General features: G+C 42.0%; 1 protein-coding gene across 8 annotated transcripts in view; it reads right to left on the bottom strand.

The window, feature by feature from the left end:
• kiaa0825 (KIAA0825 ortholog) overlaps window positions 1–23,055 on the bottom strand; it is a 119,916-nt gene that overhangs the window by 45,930 nt on the left and 50,931 nt on the right. For 7 of the 8 annotated variants that reach the window (XM_080893436.1, XM_080893435.1, XM_080893440.1 and 4 more), the window contains 3 exons: window positions 21,948–22,092; window positions 19,710–19,865; window positions 17,767–17,861 (listed from right to left, as the gene is read on the bottom strand). In XM_080893436.1, coding sequence (XP_080749562.1) covers window positions 17,767–17,861; window positions 19,710–19,865; window positions 21,948–22,092 — 396 coding nt within the window. Of the gene's footprint in view, window positions 1–17,766; window positions 17,862–19,709; window positions 19,866–21,947; window positions 22,093–22,128; window positions 22,935–23,055 lie in introns of those variants that run through there. The other variant, XM_080893442.1, reaches the window with a different exon arrangement.

The following is a 23,055-nucleotide window of genomic DNA, read 5'->3' as shown; positions in this document are numbered from 1 at the left end:
ATTTTGGGGGGTTACTATGCTGTTTTTGTTTGTTGTGACATCCTCCCTCGCTTTGTGAGGTCTCTGTGCTCCTGCTTGACAAAGGCACCACCTCCTCTGATGGAGGAAGAGAGAAATGGGGAGACAGGAACTGGGGGAGGGGGATCATTGAAAGGGGCCGTCAAGGCTGTTTCTTCTCATTTCTTGTTATGTTGCGCTCCGTGTTGCTGTTGTGTGCCGGCGTAAATGTAAGCATTTATGTTTTCCTGGATCAGTCTTTGGCGATATAAAACATTTGTAGTCATACAGCCCTCACTGAGCTTTTGTTAAATACGTAACAGCAGCGAGTACATGTCTTATGAGACGACGTGTTCTAAAAATGAAAACTGATTCTTTCTTTTTTTTCTGTGAATGTCTAATGCTGGACATCCCTGTTACTATTAGTCCTCATTTTGTCCCGGCACCTCATTCTATTCAGTGGAGGAAATGGGAAGAGAAACATAAAGGGGAAAAATAGAAGAAAGCATTTCCAAGTGATGAAGACTCAAGTTTCCAAGTACTTATTATACCAGAAAATACATATCAGAAAGACATCCTGTCCTGTCCTAACTGAAACGGTGGAACTGGAAATGAACTACCCCTCACACATCCTCCGCGTGAGACGCATGAAAAACTTTTACTGCTTGGTCCAATTACAAGGTAAAACATTCAGTAGCTGAAATGTATAGCTAGAAATGTTTACAAGAAATTCTTTGAGAAAATACATCCCAATGCATTGCAGCCAGGGCAAGGCCAAGCCTTATAGCCATCAAAAGTAAAATCTCCATGTGATAAGGAGCTGAAAGAATCCGATAAGCTGCAAATCTAAACAGGGCCAAAGCATCTGCCTTAATAATAAATGTGCCATGCTAAAAGGTTACTTGAACTGCCGAATTCAAATTTAATTGAGGCTATGTGTTGAATAATTAATCCTTTTCCCAGGGAACACAAGGCACACTGGACAAGCCAATGCTTAGAGCCTAGAGAGACACAGAGGGAGAGGGAGAGAAACAGAAGCAAAGATGGAGGGAGCACTGTAAGGAGTGCGGCACCAGCCCACGCCACCATTCCTTGAACTCTGCCAGAATGCGACCCACTATACAATACAGCCAGGGCATGATGTCATGTGCTATATCATCACCCTGGTAACCAGCCTACATGCGGAAGGGAATAAAGAACAACAGAGCACAAACAGGAGGATATAAAAAAGGGTAAACTCCCCGAAAAACAAACAAACAAAAAGACCAATGAATCAAAGCATTACCGGGAAAAAAGAAAAGCACCCTGAGATGATGTTTGGTAGTTTTGTTGTTATTTTCGTTGTTGTTGGGGTACAAAGGCAGCATAAAGAGGAACATTTAGCGTCTGTCTTTAATGTTTTTATCAGTTTGCCCCGCTCTCATTCTCCTCCTCCTCCTTCGTCTGTACGTATTTCAGTTGGAGGTGTCTCCTCAGATCTGTGCCTTTTAATGCTGACTGCCGCAAATCTTTTGAGGCAGACTACAAAAGCAAGCTGGTAGTAAACTTTTCCCCCCGAAGGAGAAAGAGAGAAGTGCTGTTTGGGATAGCTCTACTCTGAGGGAATCTCTTACCCAACACGGGCTGATCTAAGGGTCACACTAGCCCTCCTCTGCCCTCACCAAGCCTTCAAACATGGACACACCTGCAGCAGTACGAAGGTCTGCGTGGGTTTGGTGTGGTTACGTGTCAGCTTATATTATTTACTCCAGATGAATAAGCAAGGGGACCTTAATGTATTGTTAAGGTGACTTGCAGTGCAGCACACTGCATATGTAAACACAATATTGTGCATAATCACAGTTGTTTTATTGCAATCAGGTCACACTGCAGTCTTTGGCCCCCAACAGCCGCAGCAGCCCCCCCAAAAACACATGCACACACACCCTTTGCTTTTTCCCATCAGTCCTCTCTGGGTATAAGGCAGCTACTCTCCATTGTTGATCTGACTCTGGGATCTACATTGCTGAGGTGGCGGATTGTGGCAGAGAGATGCCTCTGTCAGGAACGTGCTTATCCTTTCGCTCTAGCCACCCTCTTATACATAAAATATCAAACATCTGAGGGACAATATGCTGACCTGCTTTGACCTCCACACATACACACACGCACAAAAGCAACACACCCACCCATTTGCACACAGACGCGCAAACACACACACACTCTGGAAAACAGAGACACACACACACAGATGCTGGCATACAGTGACACGCACACACACAAACGCTCAGAGAGCTCAAGTCAGCTCACATCCCCCACTTGTACGTGCCTTGACTTTTTTCCATCACCGCCGTATCCCTCAGATGATGTATTTGCGACATCTGGCGGCACTCGCTATATTCATGGGCACTGCGATACAACGCTTGTAGGAGGGAGAGAGAGGGAGAGTGCTAGAGAGAGAGAAAAAGCTATGGCTGCCTGTGATGGCAAAGCAACAGAGGGAAAGAAAAGGGGAAAAAAAGAGCAGGGTAGAGTGAGGGAATCAGGGGGACATAGACGGACGGATCCATTGGCAAATCCCTCGTGAGCTGTAGAGCCACAAACACCTCAAAACTCCACAGCAAAAAGGCTTGGGTACCCCCTAGTGGGTGCCTGGTGGCAATTGGGGCGTTTTGGGTTTGTGTGTGGTGGTGCTGGTGCTGGTGCTGGGGGGGGGGGGGGGGGGGGAGGTTTGCTATGAATCCATCAGGGTCAGAGGTCAGGCTTCTTGAGTTGCAGTGACATCATGACAATGGGACACTTCTAGGGCCTCGAAACACAAGCTGATCCATTCTGCTGAGCTAAGGCTCCAGGCCCCTCTTTTCCCACACATTCACACCCTGTGTCAGATGGTGAAAGAGGGAAAGAGCGAGAGAGCAGAGGGGTAAATATGTAGGCCTCACCCCTAGATCCCCCACCCTTTCACCCACATCCCTTTTCTCTCTCTCTCTCTTCCTTTCAGTAGCTAGATTAAAAGCGATGGCTTAATTCTGTCTAATTATCTACCCTTACCCTCTCCCAGCTTCCTCCCCCTCTTTTTTCTCCCTCTCCCTATATCTCAGTGTGTGGATACTAATTAGCTGACGTGAAATGCATCTACTATACAAATAGCGTGCACAATTATGTGAAAAAATATAAATATAGTCCTGCCTTTTTAAAAACATTACATATCTGTACAACCCTTGTGATCCTTAAATGTTTCTTTCATCTGTTGAGGCAGTACAGAACCCCCCCCCAGCAGCAACTGTCATTTTGGTGCACCAGTCAAAACGATGATACTATGACTGATGACATTCATCACACATTATCAAATTGCGCAGATAATTGCCAGACATAAGGGGAAAGCCCACTCTAAATGCCCCAAACACTGAATGGCACTGTTGACTAAACCTTTACTGCAACATTTGATCCATCACCTTAACTGTATGGGCTTATTATTTGTGTATTTTATCACAGTTGGCAATAAACAATAAATTTTCCATGTTTATTTGCTTTATGTAATAACTCTGCAATCTCTATGCGTGCATGTGAGCAAGCGTATGCACGTTACATAAGCAGAAATCACATTAATGAGATCATACACTAGTGTTGAAAGTGCTAATTAGTTGCCGGGTTGAGGGTGAGGAAACTAGGCGAGGATCCTAGTGACTTCAACCATTGTTCCCTAATCCCCTTCGCACATTTATAATTCATTCTATCATGGGCGGCAATGATACAGCAGCGCTCGTTTTGTTTCTTTTCCTTCTCTCCGGTTGGGAAGATGATGGTTTTCTTTCCCCCCCCTTTTTACTCACTTTCCTTCTTGCTGTGAGGTTTCGCTGCGATCATAATAAAATGTGCAGGAGAGGGATGTTCGCCTCGGGACCCGGCTGTCGGGCCACTCTGACAGCTTCATTTGTGGTGTCACTCTTAGATCCTTCCTGTCAGTGATATCCAATGCCATTGAACATATATTTGGCCCTCCAACCCAAATAAATAAATAAGTAGTTAACTGTGCAGTGCAAAGTCAAGTGCGGAAAGGTTTTCAAGCCAGTTGTCTCTTCGCTACATTTACTGTGAACTACTTTGCCTCCACCCCCTTTGCTCTCCCTCCACTGCAGCGATGCCTCTACACCCCCAGGGCTGATCCCTTTGTAAATGATCTCTGACGCAAACCCACCTACCCACATACACACACACACAAACAAACACACGGTAACATGCGCGCGCGCTCACACACACACACACACACACACACACACACACACACACACACACACACACACACACGCAAACACAACCCTGTACGGAAATAACGGCAGAATCACTCCCAACACTAACTCCTTGTTGTTAAGATATGAAGAGTAAGGCGCAACACGAAACAAGAGAAAGACAAATACAGATATGCCAATACACGAGTTAGGTTGTGATAACAAAACAAAAAAAAAAGAAATAGCGAGAGGGAGAGCCGAAGGGGGAATGATTATGATCGGTGCTGTCAGGTCTAAGATGCTGAGATGACAGAGATATCAGCCATATCTGTTCTCAGTGATAAAGATACAGAGAGACATATATCAACCCACATTGGCCTCCCACTACGTGGACGCCACCTCCTCAAGAAGAAATGATGCGCCAACAGCATCTGGTACAGTGTGTATCAAATGACATGTTTCGTGTACGTGTAACACAATGATTTTATCAAGATACAAGTTATCTCATTTAATGGTTTTCTTATGGTGTGTGTTGTCAGCTCGTCAACATTGCTGTGCTGTTTTTCCCCCCACATCATGAACTAAATTTTAAAAATGTTTGCAAAATAATGGGTAAATCTGCTTTTTGGGGTGATACTGTGTGCATATACTGTATATAAGGGTAACAAGCAACTAAATTAGTTATAATATAAAAAGCAGTTACTCAACTGCAAAATTTTAAAAGACTGATGTGCTACACTGATCAATAATATTCCTTTAAAGCACATTTATGGTTATGTATTATGTATTTAGTTGCCAGTGACCCAACTCTTGCAATTACACGTGACATGTGGGTGCAGCTGTCTTATGTTAGCTGCAATATTTACAATTACATTAGTAACGCAAGGAGAAACCCCACTACTAATGCTACTGATACTACTACTTTAAAGTTGATATTAAATTCATCTGTAAACCTTCACTGACATCTTAACTTGTAAGCCCTGTGAATGAATGCTGACCTGTGCCCAACTTGGACTCTGTGAAAGTTGGGATAGGCTCCAACCCCCCGTGACCTAAGCTGGATAAGCGGAAAATGGATTGATGGATTGATCTTTTATTTCATTTTATTTTCCTTTACATTACCCATCCTTGCTGTATCCTCTAGTAGCACCTTAACATGATTAAGCTTTTAAAGTAATTCAGTGAAGAAGTGCAGTTAAGACTTTAAAGACTGCAGCAAAAACAAAAGAGTGGGGCATAAACGTGATTTTGAGGAGACATGCAGGGTTGAAAACGAATGCAACCAGAAATGTGAAAGAGCAGACCAGCGCAGACTCTGATGACTGACTATCCCCTCGGCTCAGTGATACGTTGCTTTTCTGAGGTGGAAGACATGAGCCCAATTTGTCCTGTTGCAGTCGTATGAATTCTGCCTCTCTGCTGTAGCAGGATATTTTTAACTGTCTAAAAAGCCCTGCTGTTCTGTATTTGTACTTGAGTTGAGCGAAAATCATTTTATATCATCTCAGTTTTTCAAAACTACTCAGATTTGTTTTCACAAATGCATCATAGCCAAAATAACAACAACAACACAGTGAAGCAAGACTAACTTTCAATCAACCAATCACCATAAATTCGTAAAACAAGAAGAAATACTTCAGTCCATTTACTGTAGTTTTCTTTGACACCTATTAAAACGTGTTTTGTCTTAGTAATGGCCTGAATATATCATCTAAGCATCTAAGACAAATCCATAGAAAGAGAAAGAGGAGGAAGTTCTAATCAAACAGCTATTCACACACACACACACACACACACACACACACACACACACACACACACATATATATATATACATATACATATATATATATATATATATATATATATATATATATATATATATATATGTTGTGCCACAGTACCATATTTTTCCTTGTGTGTGCGAACAAGACAGAAGTGAAACATGAAATCAGAGATTAACAAGAGACTCACCTTCAGAGAAAGTGAGAATGAACAGGAAGAGAGAATTTAACCTCCTTTAAACTTCCTCCTCTCTCAGATGCACGTAAGTACTGGATAGAGTGCTGCTAGAAGGCTATATGAAGAGCACTGGGGAAGTCTAACCTTGAGTGGAAGACCTAGAAAAGAGTGGAAAACTTCAAACTTTTTACTCTTTTCAGAGACACATATGAAGAAGGTTGTTTCTGAAGGATAGTCAAAATGGAAAAGGTGCAGACGGGCTAACCTTGACAACAGTGAGGGGCAGAGGGAAGGTCTGGCACACTGTGACAAGAAAGACTCTTTCAGAGGACTAAGAGAGGAACACTCAGTCAGAAGGGGCTAGGCAGGCTGACTGATTGTGGGGTACAGCCCAAGGGTCACGCTCACTCTTAGTAAAGGCAGACACAGGCTGGACACACATACAAGGCTCCCACTCATTCACATAAAAAACAGCAACTTCAAAGTTCACACACACATGCGCACACACACACCTCACACACAAAATGCTCTATACCCCTCTGACCAGCTCTTCATCATTACAAGTCAAACTCAAGATGAAGAGAAGACAGATTACAAAACAGATGGAGTGATAGCAGGCCAGATAGGAAGAGACAGGACAGGGAGCCTCGACAGTAATCTAAATGTCCTTTCCTATGATTGTCATTGGCATTCTTATAGACTGGCATGTATCAGCACAATATATCAAATAATACCACTCACCATTCAGTCTGCTGTAAAGGGTAGACCTGTTTCCGTAATGTCATGGGCGGGAGGGGGACATCTAAAAAAGATGCTTCCAGCAAGCCTAAGCCCTGCATCCAAAGAATGCATCAAGATCACTAAATGTCTCCAGTGGCAAATTCAATCAAACCGACTGTTCTTAACAGTCATGACAAAGCAAACATGGGGAGGAAAACAAAGATGTTTTTAAAAGAAAATGACGCAGAGAAAGAATTGATTCCTGCACAAGCAATTCACCTCAGAAGATAAATTCCATCGGTTTGCCTTTATATTTCCTTTTTTTTCTTTGCCTTCTTTCCTTTTTCTTTGTCTTCTGTCAAAAACAACTTGGGCTAACATCAGAAGCTGTCACATCAAGGCCATCCCCTGCATCTTACAAAAGAGAGAATTCTGCAGCTGGATGGAGCCGCAAACCTCTCAGACACCGAGCCATCGTTTACTCGCAGGAGGTGTAAAGACTAAGGGGGGAATAAAGCTTTTTCTATTTCAGCCAGAGTTTGTGCCCTCAGGAGAAACCCATTATGAAACAGTGAAGGAAGTTTTCCATGGAATAACAGAACAAATAGGCATGGATGAAAAGCTCAGGGATGTAAACTCCAACCTTTTAGGCTATTTAAGAAGAAAAAAAATGTAAGAATTTGTGCCGAGGGTATTATTCTCCTAAATGACTGCATTGTCACATGATCATTATCTGTCAGATACGAATGCCATGCTTATCAACCATAGCTACAGTGTAGTTGCAACCGATCACAACCCCAGTGCTATAACAGAGTCTTTCATCATGTCTGAATGGACACACACAAACGCACAAAGGTGCACACGCACTTTCAACATCAGCAAATGCTTTCAACCATCAACATCATAGAAGCTAGATAAGTGTGCCCCCTCTTTTGCAACAACCACTGGGGAGGTGAGAGGCCTTGTAGTCAACATGCTGAAAGACTACTCAGTGATCAAAGACTCAGAAAAACATGACCCATGATGGTTTCTCTGAGAAGATTGCAGAGAGAGGGAGCCAAAACAGGTAAAAGGAGAAAGAGTTGAAAGAAACACAAAGTAAAAAGCTGCAAAGGTGGGGAAACACCGAGTGGGAGAGTGCAATCATATTTGCCATTTGCCACAGCATGCCATATTTACAGTGCAGACTGACCCATAACAAGCAGTGGATATCAACACCTTGTTCTGAGCTGGAAGTGATTTTAAATCTATAATAACTGCTTATTTGCTATTTGATTCCTCTTATTGATTAGGGTGCTTGGACCTTCTGTACACCAATATACATCGCAGGAGACAAATACATAAATATATTTGTATATTTTAATGTTTATCAACGTACTAGTTAAGATGAGCGGCTATTCTTTGCAGTAGACAGCACGGACATTTGACATTTTATGCAAAATTTACACAAAATGTAAAAAAAATATCTTCTAAGATAGGAAATTATGTTTGATATAAAAAGGTATTTATTACAGAAAGCTGTAAGAATGCAAAGGCTTTTATAACCTTTGTCATATGCGTATTAGCTGATGCTGTCAAAAGTCTAAATCTACAATAGCTGTGAAATGGTTGCCCAAATCTCCTGAAAGCAAGTGTTAGTTTAAGTACAGTTACAGTTTTCAGGTGACCTATATAATATACTACATTCCCAAATTAGAATGGAGCAGAAGGATTCAATAAATAACCTCCGAGTCAGTGATATTAATATACATAATACCCACCCGTCACTGTAATTTTCCATACGTACAGTATAGAGTCCAGGTGGTGAAGGTGGGAAAATGGTGCTGTATCTAAATATGACACAGAGTAGAAAAGACGAAAGGAGAGGCATGAAGAGAGTGGTTTGATAACAGCTGGAATAGTCCTTTTGGCTGTCTATAGATTTGTTGAGACAAGTTTCAAGACAAGTGCACCTCTGTGCTTGCCTTAAATGGCAGAGGGGCAGAAGGGCGGGACAGACCATTTCAATTCAGCGAAAGCATGTCTGAGTGGGTCTGAGTGTTGCTGTGTGTGTGACCGCATGTGTCTTTTTTTGGAAACAAGAGAAAAAAGAGGGAAGGAGGGAGGGAGGGAGAATGGCGAAGAAAGCTCAGAAAGCTCAGAAAGAAAAAGTGAAAACATGTGTAGCGAGGACTCCTGTACAAAGGGTATTCTCACAGAGTACAGAGATGATGGCATTAGAATATGTACCCAGGGCCCAGGCCACTCTTGGCACTTAAAGAGCCCCTAAAGTCAAGTGTCAACTATTATGTGCCATCAGTGGTGACAAAAGGTCACAGAGCAGGATGGATGAGGTCAGCAATGGTACTCACGCACTTCCTCAACATCCACCATTTAGCTTAGCAGTCCCCCAGTGCTCGAAAAGAACTTGCTGTCACTTGGTTTGGAAAAAGGCTTTGCGGTAATAAGCACATCTATCCAGTCTTTTTTACGCAAGATTTTCTTGTGCAGGATAAAATAGCACTTAATTAGGTGAAGAGCGTCAATATTTGCATAGACTCGTTCAGCTAACGATGCGATGTTATGCGGCACGTGCATTAAAAAGCGGTAACATTCACAGATGTACCTCATTTCCCCCGATTAACTATCAAACAGGTACAAATAAAACACACAGGCAACATGCTGAATGTATAAAATGCTTCAGTTGTTTGCTGCTAAACCAGCTCTGTAATTACCTGAAGGATGTTTTAATTGTCGCATGTTCTACTCTTAATATTAGTCAACGCTTTAGCAGCTCTCCGAGTGAGATTGATTGGATAAATCAGTCGGAATTATGGGGAAACAGGAGGCCTGCCAATCAGCGACGTGTGTGTGTTCTCAGTGTGTGTGTAGCTGGGGACCTGCCAGTGCATGAGCGCATGTGCATGTTTGTTAGGATGTGTGTGTGTGTGTGTGTGTGTGTGTGTGTGTGTGTGTGTGTGTGTGTGTGTGTGTGTGTGTGTGTGTGTGTGTGTGAGTGAAAACGTACTGTATATAGGGCTGACAGCTGGGCTTGTTCAAAAGACTTACTGAGCATTCTGTCTGTTTGGGAAGCAACAAGCACAGTCTATCTGAACAGGGATCTAAACCCTGTGTCAACAGCATAGTACAACTGGTGTAAACAGTCACTGAGTCAACATGCTATCATATCACACCAATGGGGAAGGAACTCTGATGTACTTTAGTGTAATGCGCAGCATTAATAGAGATAAGAAATACAACAAAAAGACCACTCTTCTAGTCACAAATCAAAAAGAGAGCATTAAAAAAAACTAACAGTCCTATCCACAGCTTAACAGTGTTTACCTGTGCAAATCATGTTAGCGTGTGGAGGTAGGCACTGTGTTTCCACGTAGAATTTCTGTGAATCTGAGTGTGTGTGCAAATTCATATGACACCGTGTGTGTGTGTGTGTGTGTGTGTGTGTCAGTCCATCAGCGTGTCGGCGTCACAGCCCTTCACTAAGTCCCAGATTAACAGTGACAGGCAGAGATCCCTCTAATTATCTCTTCCTAGACCACATGCAAATGGCAGAGCCAAGTCGAGAGCAACGATTGGCTGGGGCTGGTTGGGCGCCTCTGATGGACTAATGAGCCTGGCGACAGGATACAACCTCGTGATGCACCCCCCCAAAAAAATGGAAAAAACCTCTCACCGCCTCACTACATAGCCTCACACAGGAGGGCACACAAACTTGCACAAACCTGTTCAAGCATTTAGATGATGCTCTTTTATTTACTATCTTGCACTGGCTTTATAGAGGTCCGGGGTCTTCTCTTACACTTTTCTAAGTAAATGGTCTCTGGGCACATACATAATGAAAAAAAAAAATATCCAGATCTAGAAATGTGTATACACTGCATGTTTATGTTGTGCCTTACAGTTAGTTTTTTAATCATTAACAAGTACAAGACCACCACTAGTGGATATACTTTCTTAGTTGACATACTTGTGCATAAAAGACAAAATGCCAAACATTTTTCATTTCAACTTTAATTTCACCATGTATCCTCCAATACACTAACCACACAACCAAACACATTCTGCAAGCTTAGAGGCTAACTCGGTATCAATTCCAGAGGATTTGAATAAAGATGGCACATGGAATAGTAAAAAGGATGGAAACGCATACAATGATGGACTGGAACAGACGGTCACAAACTGGCTCTTGACAATGGACTGCTACAGTCAGCTAAAAAGTCATTTCAGTAAATCAGCAGGAAACATGGCAACAGTGTCAAACAGTCCACCACGTCTTGAACCGAGTCCCAGTTCATCTAAACTGGTTGACAAAACTGGTTCCAAGGGCAAAACATGGAGTTATTTCGCTGACAGAGCTCACCAAAACAAATACCCAGTGGACATGCTAGAAATCCAAAGACAAACTTGATCCAAAGCTGGCAAAGTCAGGTGCAGTAACAAAATGCATGGTGGCTGCAAGTGTGATAAAGTATCCAGTGACAACTGCAGCATGTTACTACTTTTGTTTTGGTATTGTAGAAGTATTTATTTTTCAGTTAATGACAGCATTCTTTACAGCTGTGCAAAGCTCACAATGTCTGAGGACATTTGATCTCAATGCAATGTGAAAAAGCTCAGCTGGCATTGAGATGACATGAGATATCGTGCATATCTCATTTTAGTAACGCTACTATAAGCCTGCTTTCACATGCTTAAACATTTCTCTTTTATTTTTTTACACTGGAAAAAAGTAAAATTGGAAAACTTGATAAAAAAAGAAGCCACATCGCTGAAAAATGGCTGTTTCTCTGTTCAGTCAAACTTTGTTTAAAAAGCTGCCCATAGGCCTTGTGTAGTCAGATGTAGTTAAATCTTGCAGGGCTCCAACTATGATGGTGTCATTCTCCAAAAACCTGGCATCATAACAAGAGAATTTCCTTCCCTTCTGCACCATTTCCCATTCTGACAGCAAAAGCATGTGGAATACAGTCTTTATTTGCAGCATCAAATACCCCAGTGTGTTTGAGGAGCCTTGGGAGTTGCCATTTTTAATCAGGAGAGGGTGGCTTTGTCTTGTCCTTGTTCCATCCAGCATTTCTATCTGTGCTGGGAGGGCTTTTCAGTAGATTAAGCAGCATTTTCATTTAGCTCTGGTGTTAGAGTCACTCCAACTATTTATCCATCCAAAGTCTGAAGCTGGAACAGTCACAGAGATTGCTATTTATACAATTAAATTACATAAAAAATGCATTTTTTTTAAAGCAACGTCAGGTACAGTAAGTTGACAAAGGATAACAGGATAATCTAGTTCAGCTTGCTGTGTGGAATAACCAACGTGAAGCGAGGGTTATGATGATGAGCAGCAATATTATAGAAATTACTGGTAATAACTGTAACTAATTTAAACCCATTCGGAGTTGGGATTGCAGAAAAGTTTTGTGACATAATAACCCAAAAGAAATGGGAAAACATATTTTGCACATGCCAGCATTTCCATGAAGAGGGTACACATGATAGTCCTGAGTGTACCTGGAATTTCCAGATACTGACAAAATACTAAAAGGAATACACTGACTCACCTAACAAATTGCACCATATTCCATAATATTCTACCAGATTATCAACTTTTATTCAGGGAATGAACAAGGATTCATGTAATTTAGGAGATAATCTGAAGTGGTGTGGTCAGTGTTTACCTATGCTGTAAGTAAATTCAGAGAACAGAGCATTGTGCAGTAATGACTGATGTCTTGTGTCCCCAAAATGGTTTGACCATGACCACTCTCTGAGAACATGGATTTTTCTCGACCCTCGAGATGGTTTTTAGAGGGACAAGACAAATATTTCAGATGTATCACACTGAGGCATCATGCTGGAGGTGAGAGGAGGTAAAGGGAGAGTGAGAGATTAATACAACAGAGGGGGAAAGAGAGAGAGAGAGAGCAGAAAAGTGCAGCCTGCCTGCCTGGCTGACAGTTGACTCTGTTGGATGTGACTTTCACAGTCTGCTGGCGGTTTGTGTGGAAGCCATCACATCTGTGACTGGCCGTTTGATTAATGAGCCTCTCAGCCTGTCTGTGCAGTTTGAGGAGGGGCCACGGCCTTATCCCAGGCATCACTGATTTATTCGCCTTTGGAGCAAACCTCCAAGTATCACACACGCTAAAAATGTAATGTTGAACATTCAAACACACGCGGCCCGACACATGTACGCCCTCTGTGATATGCTTACAGTATACAAGCTGGTGCAGTGCAGATGCACACAAGCAGGGATGGGAACAGAGTGATGCGCATAAGCTCGTCCCTCTTCTTCACCACCTGCTTACGGCTAATGAAAACCTCAATGTGTCAGTGCTGTCCAGGGGTAGCGAAGACAAAACACGCCATGTATAACCAAGCAGACAAAAGATGTATTCTGTCTCCACCAACACAAACTCCCATCCCAAGCTGTCAGTCAGTAGAGAGGACACCCAAGGAGATCTACGAGAGAAGAAAGAAGCCCTTCCTCAATGACACCTCACACTCTCCTGATTTTCAAAAGTGACAAGTCTTTTGAATTCGTGGCCTCGCAAGATGGAGAGTCTGATGATGGCTTGAGAGCATTTCTTCTTGTTTCTTTGGCAGCGGCAGCCGTGAAATGTCACTCTGGCTAACCTTGAAGCTCTTTTCTCCTGCGTTGTTTAATGCTTCCAAGACTAGGGCAACCAACTGCTCAAAACGGTACGGTACCATCACCCTTAAAGTCAGATAAATGCTTTGAGAAATACTTCCAGGTACACAAATGTGCATTAGTGCGTGCATGCCCTCACAAAAAGATGCACACGTGCTCACACAAATGCACAAAGACGAGCGTACACTCACTCATTCCCTGAAACGTAAAGTAAGACCATTAATCCAGACACACTGAGATCCAGCTTCTCCCCAGGTTGATCAGCGTCCGTGGAGAAAGACGAACGTTCTGACATATTTGTTTTTATTTTATTCCCTGAGAAAAAGGCCCGCCATATGGCAGCGCCAAGGAACAGATGGCGATTGCCCACTTCCTGAAAGCACAAGCGTCTATCGCCGCAATTTAAGGAGCCGCTCAAGCAAGAGAATGCCACAGACTGGCATTTTTCCACAAACTGCTATTGTTATAGACCAGAGGGGTAACAGAAACAATGAGACAATTCAGAGAAAATGGTTTAGTGTTCAGTAGTTATACTGTAGCTAACTATATTAAGCCAGCAAATCTAGAGGTCAATACTACTAGTACCCTTTTACTGTCAATGCGTGTGTAATAAAATCGTACCGAGCAGTGCTTACTCAGAAAATAAGGTCTAAATATAGCACAGCTACAGTATATCTAACTCTGAATTTACTGCGGGCCAACGCATGACGTCTTTCTGTTGCTCCACGCTGATTTTAAGACCGTGTACCCGGAGCAGTAGAACTAGCAGATCTAAGCATGAATGTCCTTGGACGATATTAGATCCTTATGATGGAGTGGAAGAGTGCCAAGTGACACATGAGGCTTCATCTCTCATACTTGGCTACCCCTTAACAACCAGGTCAGGGGACCTTCTCTGACATATAGGTGCAAGGAAACTGTTTCAAAAAGTCACCTTAGCAGATGACAGCTAAAATGTGACTTTTGTCTGTTGCAACACATGACACTTTTTCAGACTTGTTTCATTTTTCCACGGATGGAACAGAAAAATGACATAAAAGACCGTAGCACTCGAAGGCCTTGGGACGCAATCAGAGTCACAGAAGAAAGAGAAGGGTCAGCACTCCTGGCATTATTTCCAACCTACAAAGGGCCTGAGCTGTGTTTTTTTTTTAAATTGTTTTGTATAAAAGTACGCTCAGACAGAGTTACAAGTGTTCACTAAAGAAAAGGGGATTTGAAAGTGCGACCAAGGACAAAGCAGTTGACTTATCCATTTGCAATCTATTCGCTGAAGAGAAACTTCAGCATCAGTTGAAGCACTTAGTGCTTTGACTCAACGCTTCTGTAACAAAGAGCGGTTCATAACTTGAAGTCAAGGAATGAGACAACCTAGACAAATTTCAATTCGTAATGCATGGAAATTAATATAAATGCATTCAGTACAGTTTGTTCAAGGTGAAATGTTAAGTATATATGAGCATGTAAGGAAGATACTTTTTTTTTCCATATGCAAAAACTTTAAATCTGTTAGAGATAAAGGAAGACACTGAAAACTTTAGGGTGGCTGAATTTTACTAGTTAGTTCTGCTGTTAGACCTTGATTCACAAACAGAGCATGTGTTGTTTCTCTGGTATAAGCCTATCATAAGTCAGCTGCACATCAGTGTCTATAAAGATGTCCATCCATGTAATAGAGGTACTTTCAGCTGCTAACAAAGGGTTGCCACAGCAGGTAGCTCTTCATGTTTGATTTTTATGTCTGATGTCCTTCCTGATGCATCCAACAAGGGATTTGTGTCTCCTCCTGGAGCTAAAACAGGGATCTTTTGATTTTGCAAAAGTAGAATTCAGAGCCACCCATCCATCCATATAATAAGGGGGAAAATAAGGCAAGTAAAGTAAAAAAAATATCTATTTAGCAAAGCAGTTAGCCTTCCTTAATAGGTTTTTGAGGCCTATCATTTATCACAGCTGGCCAAGAACCAACAGGTTGGTCAGTTTCCCAGACAAACAATCAAAATTTGACCCTGCCAGGCAGTACTCCATCAAACACATCCACTAATCACTGCTTCTTACATTGTTTTTAACAGTAACAACGTATTTAACAAAGCCAACCCACCATTTAGTCAGAAAACTAGTGTTTTTTTACATAAGTAATCCATCTGCCCATTAATGTATCAAGTCTGCCAGGAAGCCAGGTCATATAGTCAACCCTGGAGGTCCTTCAGTAGTATTAATCAGTCTGGTTTCTGCTGAAAAGCTCAATCTGTAGATGATGGATGAGCTATCATGCCAAGGGAACTGAAGTGACAGGTGACAAAGAAGGACACACATATCTGTATAAATCCACTCTCCCTCCTGTCTGGCCCGAGCATTACACCGTCAAGGTAGCAGGGTGAAAGTGTATGTATACGCATGTGTGTGTACGTGTGTGTGCCGACATAGTGTCTCAGCATGTGTCCCGCTCTGCTAATGAAGTCATCTGAACAGTGATTTAACAGCCCTGGTTTAAAAGCCTACCGCCCCTTAACTCATAGCCTTGCTCCATTAGAATGTGATATAAACCCTAGGCACAATAACTGTCCTGCCACTATCACAATATATAGGAGGCCAATGGGCCACACTGCTAAGTCACACAGCCCGGGAGCAGAAAAAAATATTGACTGTGTACAGGAAGAGAAAGTCATTCAAGGAGACTAAAAGTTAGAAGGTAGAAATTCACAACAAGGTCACAATAAGAGGACTTTTTATACTGTACGGGGTAGAAACATTACTATTAAAATCATCAAGAGGGTGAGATATGCTGTGGCTTTTTCAGCAACTGGAAGCAGTGAAAGAGTAATTGTTGTGAAGTGAAAACAGCCGAAGGCGCTTCGGCCTGTGGTTACGCAGAAAGTGTTCCTTATCTACACTAACAAATGGATCAGTGGATGAGACATCAGTGTGCTTATCCCATGAACGGCCTTCTATAGCTTGAGGGATATTTCTGAGTCACAGATTGATCTGAGAAAAACTTTGACAGCTTACATGTCGCCAGTCCATGAAACTAACTTCCTGCTCTGTGCGAGCAACTTGTGCTGAACCAAAGCCATTCTCCAAATCCTCCATGAAATCTGTTCCTCTGGCCCAACAAAGACAGGCTAATGAGGCAGATGACAGAATCTCAGACACTTTGATACTATGAGATTAGGGTGAATTATATAACCTTTAACCCCTCCCACTCCCATCTTCACACTTTTTGAATCCTTGTCAGAAGTGATATGCTTTTTCTCCGTGTCGCTCACAATCTCAAACTTCAAGTCCAGACCCTCTTTTTCTATGTCTCTTGCTATCGGACTTCATATCCTCTTCTTTCAGTTTCTATTCATGAATGCTGAAACACTAATTTGGCTCAGTCAAGCAATGACAGTATCTGTTTTAGCATGCAACAAAGCAGCGTATAAGGGGCGGAAGAATAGAATATGTGTATGTGGGTGTGGGAAGAGGGGGTAGAGGCATGGAGGCGACAAAGCTCGTCACAGCGTAGCACAGAGCTGAGTACTTCACCCTTATTAGGCCCGTGTCCTTGGCAGATGCAGAGCTTGCCCTTTGTTAGAAAGGTGTGTGTGTGTTACAATGGCAGTGATTTAGAATGGATTGGGCGTAGGTGTGGAGACAAGGTGCAGTAGCCCCATAGCTCCCTGATAGCTGGCAGCGTGACAGCTGTGAATGGAGAAAAGGGAACAGCCTGAAGTATTGCAATCTAATATGTGTCACATACCTGCATAAATATTTATGCCTGTTGCAGAGTAAAACAGGAGGGGAGGGGGAGGAGAGGATGGGACAGGAGTGGTGGACTTGGGCGAAAAACTTCAATCAGATGACACAAAAATCCGAACCAGCCTGTTTTTTTTATCCATCTTTATGTACCAACCCCAAGGTCTCAAAAGTACCTAATAAGCAGGCATTACTCAATTACCAAAAATTGTGTCTGTGCAGTCAGTGACACATGCATTCACAGAGAGGATTTCATTGATCCACTCCATTCAGCGCACACGGTATATGATAGCACTCCAATATCCTCTTTCCAAAGATTTCTTTCCACAGCACAGCCCGCATTATAGAAGACACAATCGGGAAAATGAAACTTTATATGCTGATAAAAACCATCTGAGGTCTGTACTAAGGCGAGTAATTCACAAAATGACTGCACAAATGAAACACAAAAAGACACATAAAAATACATATATTGCAACAGAAATGTTTTACCTGTTGGCCAGCAGAGCTCTGAAGGTGACCCGACTCATGCCCTGATAGGCTGGGAGCAGCCTTGCCCAGTCCCATGCCCAGTCGACCACAGCACTCTGTTGATGTATGAGGATAGCGTTTGTTAGTTATTAATCAGGGTTAATACCATCAGTGCATTACCGCTCCAGCTGGGACCCACTAACAAAAGAGGAGGGGGGTCTCCAGCGCAGGCCACCGACATCAGGCGATCAATCATGTCCGCACAAGAAGGTTTTTATTCCAATAAGACAGCAATTAATTTATAAATCCATTTGGGGGATGTAGCCATCATTTATAGAAAGATAAATCAATTTTTGGAGGGAGTCGTTACTCTTCTTGCTATGCCTTTTTTTTCCCTCTTTCCATCTTCAATGGCACTCTGCCAACCCCCCACCTTCCCTTCTCCTTTTCTTTCCTTCTATTGCTAACTCTCACTCTTTTTTAAAAATACACACACGCGCGCGTGTGGATGTGAACAGGGAACACACACACCTGGCACCATCACCATATTGGGAAAGCAAATAAAAATCAGATTGCTTTGATTGTAAAATGTCACTCTTAACTCCAGGCTGAGTTTTATTGACAAAAGGAGGAGAACTCTACTCGTTCCATCCATCCATCCGATCCCCCCTCTGCTTCTTCCTCATCTGTGATTGATGGGTGTAACTTTTTCCTCCTCCCTCCATTTTATTTGACAAACAACACAGGCACCTGAAGCGGAGAAGGCATTTTAATCATTCTCTTAATAGGGTGTTTCTATGCAAAGCTATGCAGCCTCCTGTGATAAGCCGAAAACAGGCCAAGTCTTAGAAATTAAATGGGACTAATGTTCTTGAAAAGCCACAGCAAGAACTGAAGCTGCTATAAGGGACAAATATAAGAGTCACAAATACAAATCTTTTTCATAGCTTATGTTCTGTATTTATCACTCTATGTTTCCCTTTTTGTTTCTTCTCTTTCTAATCACCCTCAACTGATCTTAGCAGATAGCTGGTCCTCCCTGATCCCGACTCTGTTGCAGGGCTCTTCCTGTTAAAAAGGAGTTTTTCTTTCCCACTGTTGCCGAGTGGTTACCCATAGCAGATTGTCTGATTACTGGAGGTTTCTAATATTGTAGGGTCTTTCCCTTTCAATATGAAATACCTTGATGTGACTGTTGACTGAATAGGTTCTGTACAAATAAAACTGAATTGTATTCAACTCTAATAATATAAATATTAAAGTTATAATTCTAATCCTTAAAAAAAGAAAGCAGAAACACACAGGCCTATCTTGAGAAAATACTTACTGCTGTAAGTGTTATAAGTACCATTGTATCTCTCCTAACAGTGGGGGATATCATAGTAATAGAGGGGAAATGAGGGGGAAAGTGAGCAACTCTTACAGTGAGTTACCTGTAGGTAGACTCAACCCTGATATGGAGAACAAAAAACCTAACAATTAAATGAACATCATGGTGACACTCCTGGGGATAGGTTCAGGATAAGAGGCTACATGGTTCAAAGCCCCAAAGAAGTGCACTTTAAGACTGCACTCTCCTTTAACATTACTCACTTCTTTACAAAAGAAAAAAAAAAACTTCTCTCATCTTTTCACCTCTTCGGCGTTCTTTTCTTCCTGCCAGCCTAACTCCTGCTCGGAAAAAGACAGCAACCTAAGGGGAATAGGAAAGCCAAGCCCCAGAAAGACCTGACAACTTCAGAGACTACCACAGTATCCAGTTCACTAGAGACTCAAAGAGCTTCTAACCTTCAACATAATGACACCACGCTGTATGTCACAAGTACACCCACACAGTACAAAGTCTGAAAACTGGAAAAAGTTCACATGAATATCAAAGATGTTTCACACAACTAAAACAAGTTTTAAACACTTATTTGCTACCAGAATATAATACAATGTTAACCTTAAAAGGCTTAACACACCTGATCCAGCTTCTTCTTGCCAATGTGGTCAAACTGGTGGAGAGGATTGAAACGGGCACCTCCAACATGACTCTCGGGGCCAAGATCAAACTTCACAAAAAGAGGAGGATCATTTGGCAAGTCTGAGCTTCCACTCAGTTTAGACATCAGCAGTTCCTGTAAGCAGGTTATGAGGGTGGGATGGAAGAAGAGAAACACAGGAGACGGATGCAATGTGATTGATAAGACTGATAATAAATAAGCTGTAAAGAAAAAGTCTGACAACTAGAGTGAGGCCAAAAGGTTTTGTATAAGTAAAATAACTAAACTCAAAGTAGATCGAACAGACCAAACAAATAAAGAGTCTAGTGGAGTTTTAGCGTCTACTTACGTGTATGGCTCCACCCTGAGCCATATTTCAGTGAACGAATAAAGCAATGAAAAACATATATCAAAACAAAATACGTACAGATGGAACGAAAGAGAAACAGGTTTTTTACACTAGTGCACTTTCTGGTGCTGTTTCTGTAACCTTTGCTGTAGTTGTAATGCATGTGTCTCACAATAGGTCCAGCATATAGCAATGAGTCTTTGTACACTATGACTCTATGTGTGTGTTCATGCACACATAGGCATCCTGGTGTGAATTCGGTATATTCCCATCCGTCAGCTTGACATGGCCTCTGGACCTCCTCCTCCCTCACCTCACCACCAACCCAGTCTGTCCCTGACCTGCATGTTCTTGCCTCGACCTTGGCTGGGTAGAGACGCTGGAGCTGCCAGAAGGACAACTCTTGATTCTTGCAGTTCCCATTCACATTCTCTCAAATTGCCGAGCAGAGTTATATGTGTTAACACTTCAAAAACATCAAAAACACATACTCTACATGTCCATGCTGGATCCTATTAGATACAGATTATGAACTCCAACTAGACAGAGAAAGGTAAAGAGATCTGGTAATGCAATTTATCTAAATTATCTAAATGTAAAAAATAAATAACCAGGCTCATTTAGGTAGTTATATTAATTATATTAGTCTTAAGACTAAATGTCAAAGAAGTGTTGCATTAAAAATAAATTAAAACTAAAGAAATTAATATCCTTTTCATTTAGCATGAAGAATAAAGTTTTTAAGATTTAGTTGTAGTATGTCATGTCCTTGTTTCATGCTAGAAAAACTAACATGTTTGCATTCAGAAGAATGGATAGGGTTAACAGTCTTCCCAGCAGCACTACGAACTCTCTGGGATGGTGTGCTCATTACAGAAATACACAAGCGACTTCAGAGACCGAAAGAAAAAAAAAAGATGGAAAAAACCCACAAAAATAGCATTTGTGTCTTGTGATAGGCTTGTTAATAACCATTGCAAACTTTTGAATACTGTCCAGTATTCATTTAAAAATGAATGGAATCAGACACAAAATTCACATATAATGTGAGAATGCAATCAAACTGTATGTACATTTCAGGACACTTGAGCCAAGCTGGCATAATGTTAACTTATAACCAGCAGTTGTTGATGTGTAAACATCAACAACTGCTGTTGTGCATTATAGAGCCCCAACTTCAGTTAGCAGCATCCATAAAACACAATTAGGTGGAAGGACGTCCAAGTTTTCAAGATGGCATGGCAACATGGCGTAAGAGAATGCATCAATTTGTTGGACTAACACTAACTATTTATGAGTACAGTATTCTCTTTTTCTATTAAGTCATCTCAAAAAAATATTTACTGTACCTTTAATGTTTTGCTTTTTCAACTTGATTTTCATTGGACAGGAAACGGCAACATTCCAAAAAAGTGTTACTAGACCAGTTAAAACAACTTAATATGATTTTTAGCTTTTCAACAACCACCAAAGATCTTCTTTAGACATCAGAAAACTTTAGCTACAATAGGCTAATAAAATCTAATCGATTTGGGGACTTTTAGAAGAATGGTTTTTGAAGTAAATTTCATAAAATAACTTCAACTTGAGTTTTAAAGGGATGTTCTTCCTCATTGAAATCTCTTCCAAAAAGCTTTCCACAGAGTCTAGTAACTCCACGAGGCTTCCTCTGCTCTATGTGAGGTGAGTGTATTACACTGGAAATCACTGTAGGTTTGCACCCTTGAGGTCACTTGAACAAAAGACGATCAGAACAAGCAGACTGCACACAAGCAGCAGCCCTCTTCCCTCTGTCTCCCCCTCCTGAACAGCCTGCGGCCTCAGGCCAGCAGCCACCTAATTGCTGGGGAGAGCAAGTACTTCCCTACCTCATTGCCTTGGATGATGTGATAGATCTGCCTCAGGTAGCTGCTGCCACCTGCTTTGTGGCAGACCTCCAGCAGCATCAGGCCTATTTTCTGCTCAGTCAGTTCAGCTGCAGCAACTCCTCTCTCGCTTCCTTGTTCAAATACACTGTGAGTGAAACAGAGATGGGAAGAGGAGAACTTAGTAAAGACAACACAAAGAAAAAACCCAGAGTGAAGAACATAGAAGATGAGAGGAGCAGAAGGAGGCAGGGTGTCGGCTTATATTTGAATACCACCTCTGGCTAAGGAAGTATCTTCGAGTTTGGAGAGGAATTTGGGCTACAATTTAGAAATTGCTATGACTGGAAAATTAACTGTATTAAAATTAAAGTTTGTTTTTTTTATTCAGTTACTTCACAAGGCAAAAGAACTTCAAAATGTAAGTCTTGGCAAAGAAAAAAAATTACATTTTGCTCTAGTATCTGAAAACCAATCAGACCAGTCAAATCTTCTGTGGTGAAAATGACCAAGAAATACCAAAATTATTTTCACTATTTTCATTATAATTCATGAGATACATGAGACATTTTAACCAAAGGATGCCGTTGCACTGGACTGGAGTGCGTGTGTGTATGAAGCTTGTATGTAATTGTATGTCAAGGTCCGTAGGCTTGTATTTTCCCAACCCAGGTGAATGCCGGCACCGTTTTCCTGCCCTTCCTGTATGGATGGGTATCACACTACCGTCCATCAAATCTTCTCTTTCACATACACTCCCTGTCATTGTTCTCTCTCTCCTCACGTTTGTAATTATAAAGTGGCAGAAACGGTGTCGCCTGTCAGCCAGCCATTGGCTGTTTGACATTGAGAGTTGCAAAAGAAGAGGAGTCCCGTCTCGTCCATATACATCGCCTCATTCTTTTGCCCGGCGCCCTGGCGGTGGTGTTGTCGGTGATGGTGGCTGTGCATCCGTGTCAGCACCTGCGCTGTATCCTTTCCTGTCCATCACTGTGCAGGTGAAGCAGATGATTGGATTCAGTCAGCAGGGTGATTAATGAGGGCCCCTCTGGATTTGGGACAGCCTATCAATCATGTCATTAGGGCCAATGTGCCCTGAAAGAGGCAGACC

The sequence above is a fragment of the Rhamphochromis sp. 'chilingali' genome, assembly GCF_963969265.1.
Source record: "Rhamphochromis sp. 'chilingali' genome assembly, chromosome: 10".
NCBI classification, from domain to species: domain Eukaryota; kingdom Metazoa; phylum Chordata; class Actinopteri; order Cichliformes; family Cichlidae; genus Rhamphochromis; species Rhamphochromis sp. 'chilingali'.
Note: the sequence above shows the minus strand (reverse complement) of the source record. Positions and strands in the feature narration are given on the sequence as shown.